At 31.7% G+C, this 17,552-nt stretch overlaps 1 protein-coding gene across 2 annotated transcripts in view; it reads right to left on the bottom strand.

The window, feature by feature from the left end:
• The window catches only part of LOC142319136 (esterase E4-like), an 87,260-nt gene that overhangs the window by 35,926 nt on the left and 33,782 nt on the right, over positions 1 to 17,552 (bottom strand). Inside the window, exons 9-10 of one of the 2 annotated variants that reach the window (XM_075356086.1) lie at positions 15,378 to 15,516; positions 14,208 to 14,486 (exon numbers count right to left, since the gene is read on the bottom strand). The exons of the other annotated variant lie outside the window; for it this stretch is intronic. Coding sequence (XP_075212201.1) covers positions 14,294 to 14,486; positions 15,378 to 15,516 — 332 coding nt within the window. The 3' untranslated portion in view covers positions 14,208 to 14,293. Of the gene's footprint in view, positions 1 to 14,207; positions 14,487 to 15,377; positions 15,517 to 17,552 lie in introns of those variants that run through there. 2 annotated transcript variants of the gene reach the window in all.

Below are 17,552 nucleotides of genomic sequence, written 5' to 3'. Positions count from 1 at the left end.
TCACTTCCCCAGCTGTTTCTAATCAGTTACAAAACATATATTTTTACCCGAATGTGAATCTCATGTATAAGTCCGTATATCTGCGGCTCTGTAAATCTGAAGTGGCTGCCACAACGCTTAATTACCATTAAAAAGGTAGTAAACAATTTATCTTAATTGCATATTGCGTACATAGTAGTATGAAAAATAAAAATTGAAAAAATGGTCGTGACCAAATATCATTAAACAAAATAAATAAATTTGAAAATTATTCTAATGGATATCATTATCATCTAAAAAAGATTGGGTTCGTGTGACCTGTTCTGGTATTCAACGGTTTTTTGGTCTCCGACTGGCTTAGACAATCTAACAATTGGCTTGTATACAATCCACAAAAAAGGGTCTATGAGCTCAAGTGCGCAGCTACCAACTCATACTCCTTTCAAGTATTTCTACAAAGAGCTCTTCTTCACCAATTTTCCTGCCATTATTTAATTTTTGTTGTCTTTTTTTGATGTATCATATGAAAAAATCTGGAATAAATAAATGTACTGGTCAAACATTGATTCTAGCAGATAATCCACTACTTGATTCAGAAGCCTTCAGATTACAATCACGTCAGTTTCTCGATCAAATAAAGTATAAAATACCAAATTTTAAGAAACGTTCTCTATGATTCTTCTAGGTAATTACTAGCTTCTGTCCTATTTTTATCTTTGCTGAACTGATGCTGCACTTTCAAAATTTCAACGAGGCATAGAAAAATTTCATACCATGTTTTGCTTATCTTTCCAGTCGTTTAAGCTTCTCGTTCGTAGAGGAACGAGACTTAAGACAATATAGTCTTATTATGTTACTATGTGCCTTACAAAACGAATAAAATTAAAAATGAATTTTACATAAAGTAAAAGGAGGACTGGTCGAGATGACAGACAAATTTCAGATTTTAATTTTACATATGCACATATGTAATAATGCCTAATAAATTACATATACACATTTTTAAAGGTACATAAAATTTTATTTCATTAATAACTTACTGATTTTTTTTCATATTGTTTTTTTTCTTTTTATTGAATAATTATTTATTATAAATACTTTTTACAATCACGGGTAAATAATTATTAATAAATCAATAAATTTAAATTAAAAAAAAGTTAAAAGAAAAGAAGATGCCGTCCCCTTATAAGATCCAAATATTTCATTAATTAAAATATCATTTGGCTATAACTCTTGTTACCAATGAAAATAAGTACTACTCAGGATATATCGTTGAAAAGTTCTCAACCAGGGTTATTACTGCAGTAGTTACGAAAAGTCCAAAATCCAACTTTTTTTTTAATTGCAGTTTTTTGGACACTTTTGATTCAGTCGATTGCAATCAAAAGGAGAGGTGCACAAACAACAGCCCTAATTCCAAAATTTCAACATACCACGGCTAATCGTTTTGGAGTTACGCGAGATACATACATATGCACGTACAGACGTCACAATATAAAATTCCGACACCGTAGTCCTGTATTGTCATCGAAGTTACATAAGTGTACCAAATTTCATTGATTTTCATACGATAGATCAAAAGATATAGCAGTTGCAAGATTTGATTATTCCTAAAGCGAGTTAAATAAAAGCTTTTAATTAGAGATCGACATAAATCAGAACATTCAAATTAGACTTTATGTAGATGCTGAGAGAAGAGAACACAACCATTTGACGTACCAGATAACTGGTTTGTGGTAGTATGGTTATAGTATTTATTGCTTTAACTCAATAAATGATAAAACTCAACTGATTAGTTTGAAAGTATATTTATTTTTTTAACTACAATTTTAAATGTTCATCCTTTTTTATAAATTTACCAATAATATTAAGATTTCTTTGACATTTATTTTTTTAGTATTAAAAAATATTTTTTTTAATGTTTGTTATTACTATTAATTGGAAAATTAGAATACTGAATACATATATATATATATATATATTTCTATGAATTCTTTAGAATTTTCTTTCAATGTCGTGGTTTTCAACTTAGCATTATGAGAAAATTTTAATTGTTACTTAGCTGAGTTTAGTATTATTTTATAAAATAAAATAATACTAAAAATAATGATAACATACTACAATAATGATAACATTTAAATATAATGATGTTTATGTTAAATTGCCTTGATTCATTTCATAACAATGATTTTTACACAACATTTAGATTTTTTTAGTTACGTCTAGCAGATATAATTTTTTCAACAATTCTTGAAGTAACGTGACAGAATTTTATATTGTAATATTGCAAAATATGTGATAATATTATAGACATAAGTTATTTTCTGTAAGCTGTAAAAATCTATGTAAGTTTGTGAAATTATGTATTTATGTATTTAGATTATAAGTAGATAAATCTAATATATGTGTTCGTAAATATAAGGAAGTATTAACTAAATTGCTAAACTTGTCTTTGTTATTAAGGAAAAGATATTAACAATTGTAGTAAAACCACATCCACCCATGATAACTTGCTGTAACAGATGATGGTGTTGTACATTGTTCAAGTATTGCAAGAAAAATAAAAAAAATACATTACCATTTTCTGCTTCTTTATATAATTTTTTTTTTTATTTGCAAATTTGCAAATAAAAAAGTTACTTACTAGGTGATGAGTTCTTGTTATTTATTTCAGTCTTTTCAATCAGTGCAATAATAACAGATAATAACTGATTATAATAACAATAATAACTGATTTTGTTTTTTGTCTTTGCTAATATAACAAAGACAAAAAACAAAATCAGTTTCACTATTATGCAAAAAGCAAATCAATTTTTTTTTACCACATAAAAAATTACTCATGAAAAACTGTAGAACTAAGAACAGAGAAAGATTAATACAACTTTTTTAGAAGTTTAATTTAAAATTAATTCCACCTTCTAATGAAACTCTTACAAAATGTAAAAACTTGAAAACACAAATCTAAATTAAGGATAATTTCAAATTGACTATGTTGTTATAGAGAAAAAGATTATAAAGGAATCATAAACTTTAAAATCCAGAGATGAAAACATTTTGACTGATCATCTTTCTAAAATTAAATTAACCTAAACCCAAAAAAAACTTTTAAAAATAATTAAATTCAACTTAGTTTTATATTAAACCAATAAATAATTCCAAAATATCAACATGAAATTAAAACTTGTAAAAAACAAATGAATGGTCTAAATTAGAAAAACTAATATTTGGGAACAAAAATTTGTAAAAACCGATTTTTGGCTGATTACCCCGATGGACTAATATGTATAGATACTAAAATTGTATTTTTGCTCCTGGAAGTCCCAAACAACTGCACTGTTTTTCTTAAACTCGGTCGGTTTAAATTAATAAACACATTTTTTTTTAAATGACAAGTACACAAAATTTTATTTCGTTAATAAATTCTGATATTTTTTCATTTTTTTATATAATTTAAAATATTATTTATCGTAAAAATTTTTATACAATCACAGTTAATAGTAGGTTAATAGTTAATTTATATAATCACAGGTTAAATATATATATATATATATATATATATAAATTAAAGAAAAAAAAAAGGAGATGAAGTCTGATTCGAACCGATGTGCCTTCTCCTTCTATGATCCAAATATTTCATTAGTTAAAATTTCATTTGGCTATGAATTTGAAACCAATGAAAATAAGTACCATTTATGATATATCATTGAATAGCTCTCAGTGAGGGCTTATTACTCTGCAGTAAGTAAGAAAAAGTCGAAAATCCAAATTTTCTTGGATTTTGGGCTTTTTTGGTTTAGTCGATTGCAATCAAAAAGGAAGGTGCAAAATTAGATGTTACAACAGTCCTAAATCCAAAGTTTCAACATCCTATGGCTAATCATTTTTTAGTTACGCGAGATACATACGTACGTGCGTACATATATACATACACACGTACGTACAGACGTCACGCCGAAACTAGACAAAATGGATTCAGAGATGCTCAAAATGGATATTTCCGTTGAAATCTGAAAACCGAAATTTTTCGCGATGACAATACTTCCTTTACTTCGTACAAGAAAATAAAAATGGTCCCGCTAGATGGCCCTGTGGTTGAAATATTTGGACAAATTCCATTTACGGCCCGATTTGGCTCATATTCAGAATATATATTAGTTACGAGAAAATAAATTTTTTTTTTTTTTTTTTTGAAAAATGGACCAGCTAAGTGTCTCCGGTGTCCAGATATTTACGGAAAAAAGAAACAAATATAAAAACAGATTTTCTTCATCTGTATATGTAAAAGGCAATGCTCGTATGTGTTTCCGCTATAGACTAAAAAACAACTGGAACGATTTACGCGCGGATTTTTGCAAAATGGTTTATGTTGTCCGGAGAAGATTAAGAGCTGCTGAAATCATCCATCTGACTAGCAGAAAGAAAGTTAGAGGTATTTTGAAGAGGTTAAAGGTTTTTTAAATCGAGTGTGGATACTCAGGCCGAGTGGTTGTGCTATTCTAGTTCTGCGATAATTACCGTTTTGATTGGTTTTTAGCTTTTTTTTACTGATCACGTAGTGAAATTTTATAGGCAAAAGGATACTGGACACGTACGTAATATTTCAAGAGTTTTGGCTCACGGATTATATTGTTTTGATTGTTTTTTAGTTATAGTGATATTCGCCTATAAGAGACTGTGTATAATTTAGAAGTTAGTGAAAGAAATAGCTAAGTCGAATAGCCACGGATAAACAAGAGTTCTACGTCACAGGATGAAGTTGTAAAAAGTGTAAGTAGCCAAGTGACTTACTAACCAATTTTTTTTTTTTTTTTTAGTTTTTAGTAGGGGTGCTTCCTTTCCATTACCTCCTTCCCTATCAGTTTAATCTCAAATCTCAAAATCCCACCGGATCTACCCGATCCGGGTCCTTTTCCTCCTGTTGACCGCAGCCCCACAAAATTTTAGATTGATACATTTTACCTGCCCCCATCCACCCTAATTTTTTTGGATTTTACATTTTCCCGACCATTTAAAAAAAACCCGGACCTCCCCGGTACCTTCGGACGCCCCTTGTGAGGTGTCAAATAACTCGGGATTTAGCGTAAAGTACGTTTTGATTATTAATATAAACCAGGTTAATTGTAAACCAGAAAGATAACCATGGAGGAAGAAAACGAGTTAAGTTCCCGTGAGAGTGCATGATATTAGTGGACTACCTGCAAGCGAGTTGAGTTATGAGGCATTGATGTAAAATTCTCTCAGGCCATCGTCTCGCGACGATATTAAAGACGCAGAGAATGCGAAACAATTTACAGCTGTTCTACGTGTCATGGCAGCCGACCTACAAGTAGACCTGTGGACACGCGGAGATAGGAAGGCTGTCGTCCACATCAAAGATATATGTAAACACAAGTGAACAAGAAGTCAGAGAGGCTGTAGCAAAAATGATCGGTGTTAATGACGAGATTTGCATTACTTCGTTAAGGAAGGCACTTAGTGAACCACAATGTCACAATTGTAACGATGTACAGGGCTGCCAATATCTTCATTAAGAATCGAATACGTATAAAGTGAGTCCATTGTCGGGCCTACACACGAGAAAAGAGTAACAGGTGTTATCGTTGTTGGACTCATGGCATTGAGGTGCAGTCCTGTCCGGGGCCCGACAGGACTGAGCTTTGTTACAATTGTGGCCGAAAAGGACACCAGTTAAGAGAGTGTCGAGAGCCGAAATTATGTCTAGACTGTGGGAGTAAAGATCACCGCACCGGAGGCGTGACGTGCGGCCCTGCTCGCAATGCTTAGGATAATATTATCCTACGCAAAATGCAATATATTCTTTCACGATCTGGAGGTAGAGTTGGCTAAAGCTCTCTGTGTAGATGTTTTAATTACTATTGAGCCGAATAGACATACGGCAGCTAGAAGCGATTGGTGTACCGATGTCAAGGATGACGTTGCGGTACAGAACGTCAGTGGCAAGTTGGGATCCCAGGTTTTGTTAGAGGTCCAGGACAGATTCCCCTCGAGTTGTCGAATGCAGTACTCATTGGTGTTTACATCAGCCCAAATTGTGATTTAGTCGAGTTCGAACATATGACTAAGTTACACGAGGTCATAATAAGGTAGTCGTAGTAAAGTATAATAGTCATCCTGATGGGTGACCTGAATTGCAAGTTAGTTGTTACAGGCAGCCGGTACACCAGTCGAAGAGGCAAGTTGATAGCAGACCCAATTCAAATGGCAGGGATGTTTTATATCAATGACCACACGCCCACTTACGAGGCAAGAGGCCATGCTTCTACGCTGGATCTGACAATCCTTGATCGGGGTTGGAACTATAATAGATGTCACTAAAGTGTCATAAGTGAGGAGACCGCAAGCGACCACTTAGCCACGCTTTTGTAGATAGACTATATATTGTTTCATACGGCCAATATCCAGAGACCGACTAGATTGACACAAACGATGGTTGCTATAATGGTCGTGAAAATGGAGGACAAAATCAGTGACGGCAGACCACTCACGCCAGATGTTCTGCAAGAATTGACAATCCATTAGATATCTCAGATACCGAGCAGATATAGAGGACCTAACAAGCATACAGGTGGTCTGACAGCATCGCGACGAAGAGGCAGGAACTACAACACTAAGACGTCCTGAACAACGTCTTAAAACAGCCGGACGAGAGGCCGATGAAGAGGCAGCTCTCAATTATGTTAATTATAGGTCTTCACTCAATTATGTCATTAAACAGGATGCGACTGAAAAATGGCGTGAGATTTGCGGAGACTTAGATGAAGACCCATGGGATAGGCTTATTAAACAGCCATGAACCGTTTTAGTAGACGATTGCCCATCCTCACGGAGGAGCACTCGGTCGAACAAATTACCAAACTTTTTTTCCTGTGCTATTAACGGTAATAGCACAGGAAAATATTGATATAATAGTGATATTGATGTAATAGCACAGGTACATGTGTTTACTGATTGCGAGGTAAAATGCTTTTCATAAGAAGAGGTGTCTAAGGCTAAGGCCAAATAGAACAAAAAGAAGGATCCCGGCCCACATAGCATCCCAGCGGCAGTTTTAAAGGGTTTAATGATGAAAGTACCATGGGAAATGACAGATGCACTGAACTACGGTCTTGAGAACAAATGCTTCCTGAGTTGTTGGAAGGAATCGGGCGTAGTCTTCCTCCCCAAGCAAGCTACAGAAGGTCAAAATGTCGGTATCACCCATTATGTCTTATTAACAATGTCAGCAAATCAGTTGAAAGGATGCATAGTACTAGACGGGATATTATTCTAAAAAGAATTAATATACTTAATAAGACTAACCCCGTCAAAATTTTGATATTATTTTATTATTCACGTTTCATGCATTACGATGAGATGTAAAAAGTGAAAGACAACTCCTGCTAAAGCCAAACAGGGCTATGAACAGGGGTGGTTGTGTGGCGACGGAAGAGTTACAAGGCGGTTGTCTTGCCCTGTGGGGTTGGTGAAAATAGCTGTTATTATATTATTTTTTTTAATGTTAGCTGCAAGTGTTTTAAAATAAAATAAAAAAATACAACAGTACTCTCTTATATAAGTATTTATCATTTAATCATTCTTTTATATATTTTTTGTACAGAGTAATGATCTTGTCACCATTTTCAATGCATCATATATGATACATCATGCAGTGAAAGTTCTTACAGTAAATTCTTGAAAAATATTAACCAACTGAAATATGTTATTCATTTCAGGCAGTTGATTATATAAATCTATTAGATGATGAACAAGAATGTTGTGTGTAGTGATGATTTGGTATAATTTTTGTAAATGCCTTACAATAGCTAAGATGAGTTAGTGACATTATTAGGTCATGATAACGATGATGAAGTATTTGAAGATATGCCTGATGAAGTTTGGTTTCAAAAAATCGATCATCTAAATTTAGCTATGCAACAAAAGCAAGAAATAAATGATATTATTACTGTTGATACAGCGCCTCATTCAACCAAAAAACTTAACTCTGGTTTGGTACTTAAATATTCCAAAATGTTCAAAAAATGAAAAAACAAAAGCCAAAAGAAAAAATTGATTTCTTCAGTTTTGTTTTTTTGATACCGATCTATTGAATTTTATCTGTGAACAAATTTTTCTTGTATTCTTTTCAGAAAGATACAAATAAACCTACCTGAAAACTCTTTGCAAAAATTTCATGGAATCATTTTTATGTCACCTGTAAGGAATATTAGGAATAGTGGCATCCGTTATTAGAAATGAGTTAGTGAAATAGACTACAGGCGAAAATTCATGTGAATGTATCTGTTTGCTTTTGCTTTTTAATGACAATAACAAAAACTTACCTCATGATGATCTTGCCGGAGATTAGCTGTTCAAGTTACATCCAGTCACTGAACACTTAAATGAAAACTTTTCATTTGTTCCAATGAAAGTTCATCTGAAGACAAACAAGTTTGCGCCATTAAAGTGAACCATTCATTGCGACAATATAATCCTTGCAAACCTAAAAAATGGGGTTATAAATTGTATGTGCTGTCTGACTGTTAAGGATAGGGTTATAAGTTTGAAATTTACTTAGTAAGAAGAAAACTTGTGATGAAGAGGAAGATATTGGAGTTAATTCAAATGTTGTAATTCGTTTGACCAGGAGTGTTCCACAAAACTGTCGTTACATGGTCAACTTCATAATTATCATACATCCCTTCCTCTCTTGTCAGCATTAAAAAAGAGATGTATTTTGGGATGTGAACGATAAGATCAGACCACATACCGAACCTTTTCTTTGTAATGAAAAGCAAGTAAAGTAAAGAACAATCCCATAAGAAAAAGAAAGAAATCTGCTAGTACCTGTCCGTACCGATGGGACTGACTGACTATTGGCCTTTATTTCAGGAGGCAAGATATAGGTGTAGAAATATGGGATGCCCATTAACAAATTTTGTGTGAAGAATGCTGCATAATGAAAAAAAGAAACTGTTTGTAGAATATTATAAAAAATGAAAACATATATATATATATATATATATATATATATATATATATATATCAATCATTAATTTACTGTCAGTATTTAATTAATTTTTTTTTTATAAAAGTTGTGTATACTTATTATAAAGATATCTTTTTTCCTTAATAAATTATAATTTTCATTACAAAAAAGTTACAGTTTTGAAGATATGAGTATGACTAGTATTTTATTATTTATAAAAATGAAAATATTATCTATAAAAAATCTATTTGGGATTATCTTTTGTAACTTTTCCGTTACACAAATACCTTATTTTACTTAAATGTTTGTCATGTTTAAAATTAGAGTTAGAATATTATTTTTGTGTTTTACATATGGCACCTTATAGAATGAATGTATCAAATATGAGTTAAATTTTATTTCCTAGATTTTAAAGAGTAAACAACAAACAGAATATTTTAGTTATTTTTCCTTCATTACCACCACCAAGAACATGGTATATATTTTAACTATTTATATAAATTCATGCAATTAAGGGTTAAGTTTTTGATTCCCTTTTATGCTTCAGGTTAACAATTGCAGTGGATTTATCCTCTTCAGAACTACTTATTTAAATGTTGTCCTCTACTACGGAGAACCTTCATTGTGAACAATAATAAAAAACAATATCAGGATTTTAACTCTCCTTCTGAAAGACTTTCTTTTTTATCATATGTAAATATTACACATTATTCAGTCATCATGCACCAGTAAAGCAAGAAAAAGAAAACTTATATGGTCAAAAAATTTTGGAAAACTTAGAAAATTATTTTTTTTAAATTCTAGAAAAGAATATTAATTTTAGGAGACTTTAACCGTGATTAGGTTAGGATTAGACCTAAATTGAGACAAGGAGATTTTAAAACTATTTTGGTTTAGTAAAATAATTGTAAAATATCTCTCCCGTAAAAGAACAGAGAGAGATTAATAGAAATTTCTAAGAACTTTAAAACTAATTCCACCTTCTAACGAAAACTTTAAAAAATGTAATTATTTGGAAAAGCCCAAATCTAAATTAAAGAGAATTTCAAATTGACTGTGTTGCAATAAAGAAAACAATTATAAATCAGAAATGTTAAAATCCAGAGGAAAAAATTTTGACTGATCATCTTTCAAAAATTTAATTAACCTGAACCCTGAAAAACATGAAAAAAAAACTTTTAAAAATAAAATAATTAAATTCAACCAAGAAATAATTCAAAAATATCAAAATGAAATTAAAACTTGTAAAAAAGCAAATGAATTGTCTGAATTAGAATAAATAATTAAACTTTGAAAACTTGGAAAAAATGAAAGTCAGCTAAAATAGAAATATAGTAGGAAATATTTTACATCTTAAAGAAAAGTAACAGTGTAAACCTTAAATAATGGTTAAAGAAGTTATAAATAACACCAGGGACTTTTACAAGCCCTCTAAAATCAAAATAAAAGGATGACAACCTCAAAACTTATTCTTTAAAAAATAAAACAGAAAATTATGCTTAATTAACAAAGAAAATTGTCGAAATCTAGAAATTATTTTGAAGAACCCAGGAAAAAATAAAAATTTATCTGCCAAAGGAAAAAATTCCAAACTCTAATCACTCTTTAAAAAGAAATTAAAATATAAAAGAACAAAGGAATAATAAAGAATTTGAATCACTTTTTAAAATTTATAAAGACCAGAAAAAACCAAATAATATTCTACAAATAATCTGCAGACATTTTTATTTACAACAGAAAATCAGAATCACCTATAAAAAAATTTTATATATCTGTAATTCTATATCTATAGTTACTTCTATCTATGAACATTATCCAGTAGAATGTCCTAAGTCTTCATTCCCACATTAAGGATGTTAGGGTAATTATAAGTGCACAAAAACCTTTAGTCATATGCTTCTAGGAAATGCATCTTCTACTACAAGACGCAGTAACTGTCAGAGGCTATTTCTGTGAGAGGTACGACTGTCTCGTTGATAGTCGAGAGAGTGGCGAGGATGCTATCTTCATGTAGGACAGGGTATCGGCTACAAGGATACCACAGCTACTCACATCCCCTGAATTGCCGTAGAGATCTCTGTCCCATTTAAATTACACATTTGCAATTTATACCCCTCACCAATCTTCGAGTTTTATGAACATAACATACAAAATCTCCTCGACCAAATACCACCTCCATAGTTAATATTAGGAGACTTTAATGCCCATTATATTTCACGGGGCTCAACAGTCTGTTCCCCTCAAGGAAGTATCATAAACAGAGTGAGATAGGACTTGGATCTCTGTTTACTGAATGATGGTTATCCATGTTTATGTTGTCATTGACTGGTACTTTTTCCAACATTGATCTCTCCTTATGCTCGAAAAGTTTACTGCCTCATATTAACAGCTCTACATGTAACAACTTATATGCCAGTGACCAAAAACCAATCACCATTGCTTTTGGGTTGGCTACGCAGTGAACAAAAGATACCATGGAGATGTATTGTTGAAATAGCAAATTGGAACAGTTACCATGAAACCTTCCCAATACAATATGACAATAGTTCTGATGCCCTGCATCAAATTTTTCTCTTTTACCTCCCTGGTACTTGAGAATGCTAGTAGATTCATCCACAAACATACATCAGGAAATCCAAGGCGTCTCTCCATTTACTGGTGGAATGATGTTTGCCAAAATGCGATTAAGAAACAGTGGCAGGTTCTGTGTAAATTTAACTATAGACCTACAAATGAACAAACCAATTTATATTGTAGCGCTAGAATGGAATATCATTGTGTATTCATACAAGCCAAGAGAAAGTCATAGAGGTATTGCATAAACACCATCTCACGCCCTACTCCTATGTCTGCTGTGTAGAGAAAACATGTTGCAAATTGTGGATCCTACAAACAGTCGACCCTCCGCCTTATTTATGAAGAACTCCTTATGTCATTTACTGCAGTTGCAACTAACCTAGCTGCTTGTTTTTGTTCGGTGTCAATAACATCATCACACACTAATGAATTTCAGAAATATAAGATACAAATGGAAAAAAGTACTGTTAAAAATTAGTGATTCATTAGGAGAATTAAATACTCCTTTTACATTTAATGAATTGTTTACATTTAAATACTCATGTGATACCTCCCCTAGACCTGTTAACAACTGTCTCAATATGCTTACAAATCATCCCAATTCGGCCCTTCATCACCTACTTTGTATATATAATGATTTGTTCTCCACGCAAGTCTTCCCACACATCTGGTCTGAAAGCAGTTGTCGTACCAGTCCTTAAACGTGGCAGATACAAAGCATGCTCCTCAGAGTACCTACCTATTTCTTTGATGAGCATTTTGTGCAAACTGATGGAGAGAATTGTGAACTGAAAGCTCAGCTGGTATTAGAGAAGCACACTCTGATATCTCCACAACAATATGGTTTCTGCCAAGGATGATCATCAAGTGATCATCTGATATCACCGAAACAGCTACTCAAAATGTCTTTCTGTTCCACAAGCAACTTGTCATTGTTTTCTTTGACATCGAAATGGCATATGACACAGTCCGATGACGTATTCTAAATAACCTTAAAGAATGGGGAGTCATGGGTGATATGCTTGCCTTTATTAAGGGTTTGCTAAATCAACAGTATTACTAAATGTCTGCAACCACCTGTTTCATGTTCTCTTGTTTGGTGGTAATTTTGCAGTTAATACCAAGACTCGTTCAACAGCTACATCTGACAGACTACTACAGATTACTAAATCTCGCCTTGAAACAAAATCACAAAGAAAGGCTTTACATTCTCACTGGAGAAAACAAAATGTGTAGTCTTTTCACATCAACAAAACCATTTCACTTCACATGTCCTGCTTAATGGAGAGTCGATTGTTATCTCTTCTAACGTTAAATTTCTAGTTTTACTTTCAAGAGTCATTTTACGTGGGACAAACACATTAAACAGTTAAAGGCAAGATGGTTAAAAATTCTAGATATGCTATGATTTCTTAGCAACACCAACTACGAAGCTGATCATGTATGTTACATTTTTATTACACTTTAGTCCGATCCCGATTAGATTATGGTTGTATCGTTTACTCTTCAGCGCATCGTACAATGCTTAAAATCTGGATTAAGGCCTTTTGCAAGCTTACTTGTTGATTGTGGTGAGCCATCACTTTGGGATAGGCGGGACCAGCTACTAGCATCTTAGTCTGTCTTAAAGGGTAACCAAATCATCCAGTTCTTAAAGGAGTTAACCCTCATTTCCTTTCATTTATTTAGATGAAAATGTCATCACATAATTATCTGTAGCGATTCGGCAGTACTCTCTAAGCTTTAGAGGATTTATATTCCAGACATCCTATTGTCACCAAAATAGATAATACAATCACTGAATTAAATTTTCACAACACACAGGTGAATTTCTACTGGATCCCTAGGTATGTGGGAATCCTGGGTAACAAACTTGCGGCTAAATGCTGCTAAAGATGCATGTAGCTACTCGAGTTGCAACTACCGATTTCATCAATTCCATAAAAAATATACTTCGAAGAAAGTAGCAAGATAACTGGACCGCTACAGCATATAATAAACTCCAGTACATAAAAAACACAGTGTTACCATGGAACTCTTTATGCAGGAAAACTTGCAGAGAGAAAGTGATCCTGTGTAGATTGCGATTAGGACATACCAAAGCTACTGGCACACACCTGATGTCAGCGGAAAGTACACCACTGGGCTAACGATGCGACTGCCACTTGACTGTTCACCACATCCTTGTGGACTGCATATGCTATGCAGCCTTACGTCACAAATTTAAATTGCTGAGGGACATATGGCGCGTCCTAGGAAATGACAAGAATGTACTAGACTGGGAATTATTCTAAAAATAATTAATATACTTAATAAGATTTAACCCATCAAAATTTTGATTTTACTTTTAATTCACGTTTCATGCATTATCCTAGTTCTTGCGTTCCTTTTACTGTTTCAATTGTATAATTGTGGATGATGATAATGTATAACGTGAAAACGTTTTTCGCTGAAAAAAAAGAAAAATACTATATTCAATATTAAATAAATTGCATTTTTCATTCTTGTTTTAATATAGTAAACAATAACATTTTTTCCTTATTTTAAAAAGGTTTAAATTTGAGCTTATTGCATTAGAGTATAAAAACAGAATTACAGACAAGGAAGATTAGTATTATTAAATATGATAATTACTTTTATTTAAGGTGAAAATAAGTAATAAACATAAATGAACAATATTTAATTCAATAAACATAACAATAAGCATGTTATAATATTCAAATTGACACATTATAATCAAAACTAACTAGATTATAACTCAGTTTTAACTAATACATTCTTTGATGTTATTTTATCCCGCCATCCCAAATTCTTCCAGAAGTTGTTTCTTTCTTTATAAAGCCCATTTTCCATTCTTGTTTTGCCGTATTCAATATGATAATAGTTCATGTGCTTTATTGACAATTCATCCCATCTATTGTCCTTTGAGTTTGGAGTTGGATTTCTGGAAAAAAGTACATCATACATTATAGTCTGTTGTAGAGGAGTGTTATGGCAGCTGCAATACCGCTATCAGCTGCAGTACTGACCGTTATAACCTTAATTACCACGGTTTTTATTCCTTAATTTGTTTATTGGTTACTGTTACAAAATATTGTTTTAAAAATAAATATGTAAATTAGTTTTCTAGTTTAAAATATCTCTTGTCGGTTTACTTTTTGCTGAATATATATATATATATATATTTTTTTTAAATTAGTTACATCGACAATATTTGCTGAAAAATTGCGATTGGTTGTAAAAATTTACTTATTAAACAAATACACACATACACGTGCTTGCACATACGCTTACATACAGTATTATAATACATATATATATATATATATATATATATATATATTATTAATTCCAGCATTTCCAAATTTGAACTGGTATTATGAAAGTCGTTTATTCAATTTCACTCTTATGCATATTTTATTTTGAAGTACTTTTTCATAGAAAATAAAGTACTTGTTCATAAGGATGAAATTCATAAGTTTATTAAAAATCAGTATTTTTTTATTTTATGAGACATTAATACTCATTCATTTATCCTACAGAATAAACAGTGAATAAGCTATATAGCTGAGCCATAACACTTATTTCGAAATTATGATAAAAAATATTAGCAGTAACAGTTAAATTAAGAAGTCTTGCCAACAGTTTTTTGATGATAATAAATGCTTGATTTTAATAGTAAACTCTAGTAGAAAGTATTTTAACCAGCAAGCTAGTTCTTCATGAATGTTAAATTACCTCAAATAATAATTTAAGTAACTAAATCTTACAAATAATTATATTACAAGTGTCATAGAAAAAGAACATACTGATTAAAATCTGTTGTAATATTTACCCATATTTAGCAAAATTTGTCCACATTCTAACCATTTCTTCTGACATTCTTTTATCATTCCCCTCCAGCATATTCTTTTCTATTTTGGAAGAAAACTGGAATGGGAATAAAAACATACAATCTTCTCCATGAGGCACACCTACAGAAACATTAATTATAATTGTAATAAACAAAACATCGTTGAGATAAGAATTTTTATTTTTACATAATAGTTTGTGCTTGATTCTCTCATATACATAACCGAACTTAATTTGTTTTATATTTACCTTAACAGAGAAATTTAAAAACGTTATCATACATACTGTGGGCCATATAACAATCCTTATCAACCAACCTTAAGGATTATGTTTAAAATAACTGTTGTCGACTTACTTTCTACCAACTATATATATATTTAATTAGAGACACTGTTAATCTTCGCCGGAAAATTGCGATTCGGTACATAAACCTCGCTTGATATCATCCCTCTCGGTACAAAGAATTTTTAGAAGCAATGGTAAAATATTTTAAAATTTTCCAGTATCTCTCATGTTCAACTACAATTCACTATGGTCCAAATAACATTCCGTTAATATTTTAAACTATGCGCCAAATTAAAAACTATCAAATAATATTAATAACTAATGAGCCTATATGATTAACAAAACTTATATTCTCCAAATTTTTCCTCTCTTGTACCCCGAATTTGTATATTAAAACTCATTTTAATATATAAGTAAAACCTATTTCCAGTCCGCTGGGCATTTAATGAACGGTTGCATTATTGCCTTTTTTTTAAAACCCTTCAAATACTTCAAGATATCTGCAATTTGGTTTGATATTCTTGCAAAAAAGTCGCACAATGAAAAAATTCCAAAACACAAAAAGATTTTACAATCTTTATGAGAGGTAAAGATTATACTAGCCACGTTGTACGATTAGATTTTTAGTATAGAATTAACATGTCTGCTCCAATTGGTCCAGCAGGTGACCGCCGATAAACACTCTGCAACTATATTCGTCCTTCTCGGGCCAATATACATTGTAATTCGTTGACACAGTCTCCGATAAATAATTTCCCAGAAACTAGACTTCCTTAATCCTGTACTGCACAAGTCCTGTTTCTTCATTCCGAGTAAAGGTTTTTCGATTAACTACCAGCCGATCAAACAATATTTTTTTAGAAATAAATAACCTATTGTTTCTTCGTATAATATGAGAGAATTGTTTCTCATTTCTGTCTTTTATGGGAAAGTCACTAAAATCCTTTCAGTCTATTCGCGTTTTTAATGATAAATTTCACATCACGATGCACATGAATACGAGCAATGTTATTGCGTGTATAACCTATCTAAGGTATGAGCCCAGTTAATTGACATATGTGTATGAAAAACCAAATAGTGTATGCAAAAGTTGTTAACCTTAAGCAAGCTAAATCTGAAAACATCTCATTGCTTCTCCTGTATCTTATCATTCTTCAAACTAATTTATTTGTCTGTTTCAAATGTTCGATTTCTTTCTTAATTTTTTTTTTGTTTACCTCTATTATACCATTTACAACACTCATTGAACGCTTAACATCATCTTTATATTGCCAACATAGCCAGTTTGTTTTAACTTATAAGTCATCAAACTGTTTTTTCTTTTTTTAAATCAAAAAAATCCTTACTAATATCACCATTTAAACTAATTGTTTCAGATGATTTTTCAATGTATATTTAAACTTCTATAAATTACAAACTATACTTCCTACAGCCTAAATATCAAAATTTGTAACAAACAAGATACAGAGCAGCTTCTTGTTCAAAATCAGGCTTTTGTTATTTTTAAGTATTTTTTACTAACTATTAAGAGTTATAATGTAGCAGTCAGAAGAATTTGCGAAACAACTAGTTTTCCTTATAATCTCTTTCTAAATTTCAACTACATATATTCTACTCCAAAAATAATTTTTAGTAAAATACTTATCAGTTCATTAGAAATACAGCCTACTTGGTTCATAATAGCCTGAATGATGTTGGTAAATTTTTTTTTCATTTTATTGAAGTTTGGCATTAGTTAAAAATTCCTGTGGATACAGTGTACATAATGCATACATTTTTCTTCATAGAAAAGGAAACATTTATTTGTTGCTTTATACTACCTCTCTCATTCTACTTCATGGCTCTAATGAAATCTGCAGTGAAAGTAAGTGTA

The sequence above is a fragment of the Lycorma delicatula genome, chromosome 2 (genome assembly GCF_047948215.1).
Source record: "Lycorma delicatula isolate Av1 chromosome 2, ASM4794821v1, whole genome shotgun sequence".
Classification (NCBI taxonomy): domain Eukaryota; kingdom Metazoa; phylum Arthropoda; class Insecta; order Hemiptera; family Fulgoridae; genus Lycorma; species Lycorma delicatula.
Note: the sequence above shows the minus strand (reverse complement) of the source record. Positions and strands in the feature narration are given on the sequence as shown.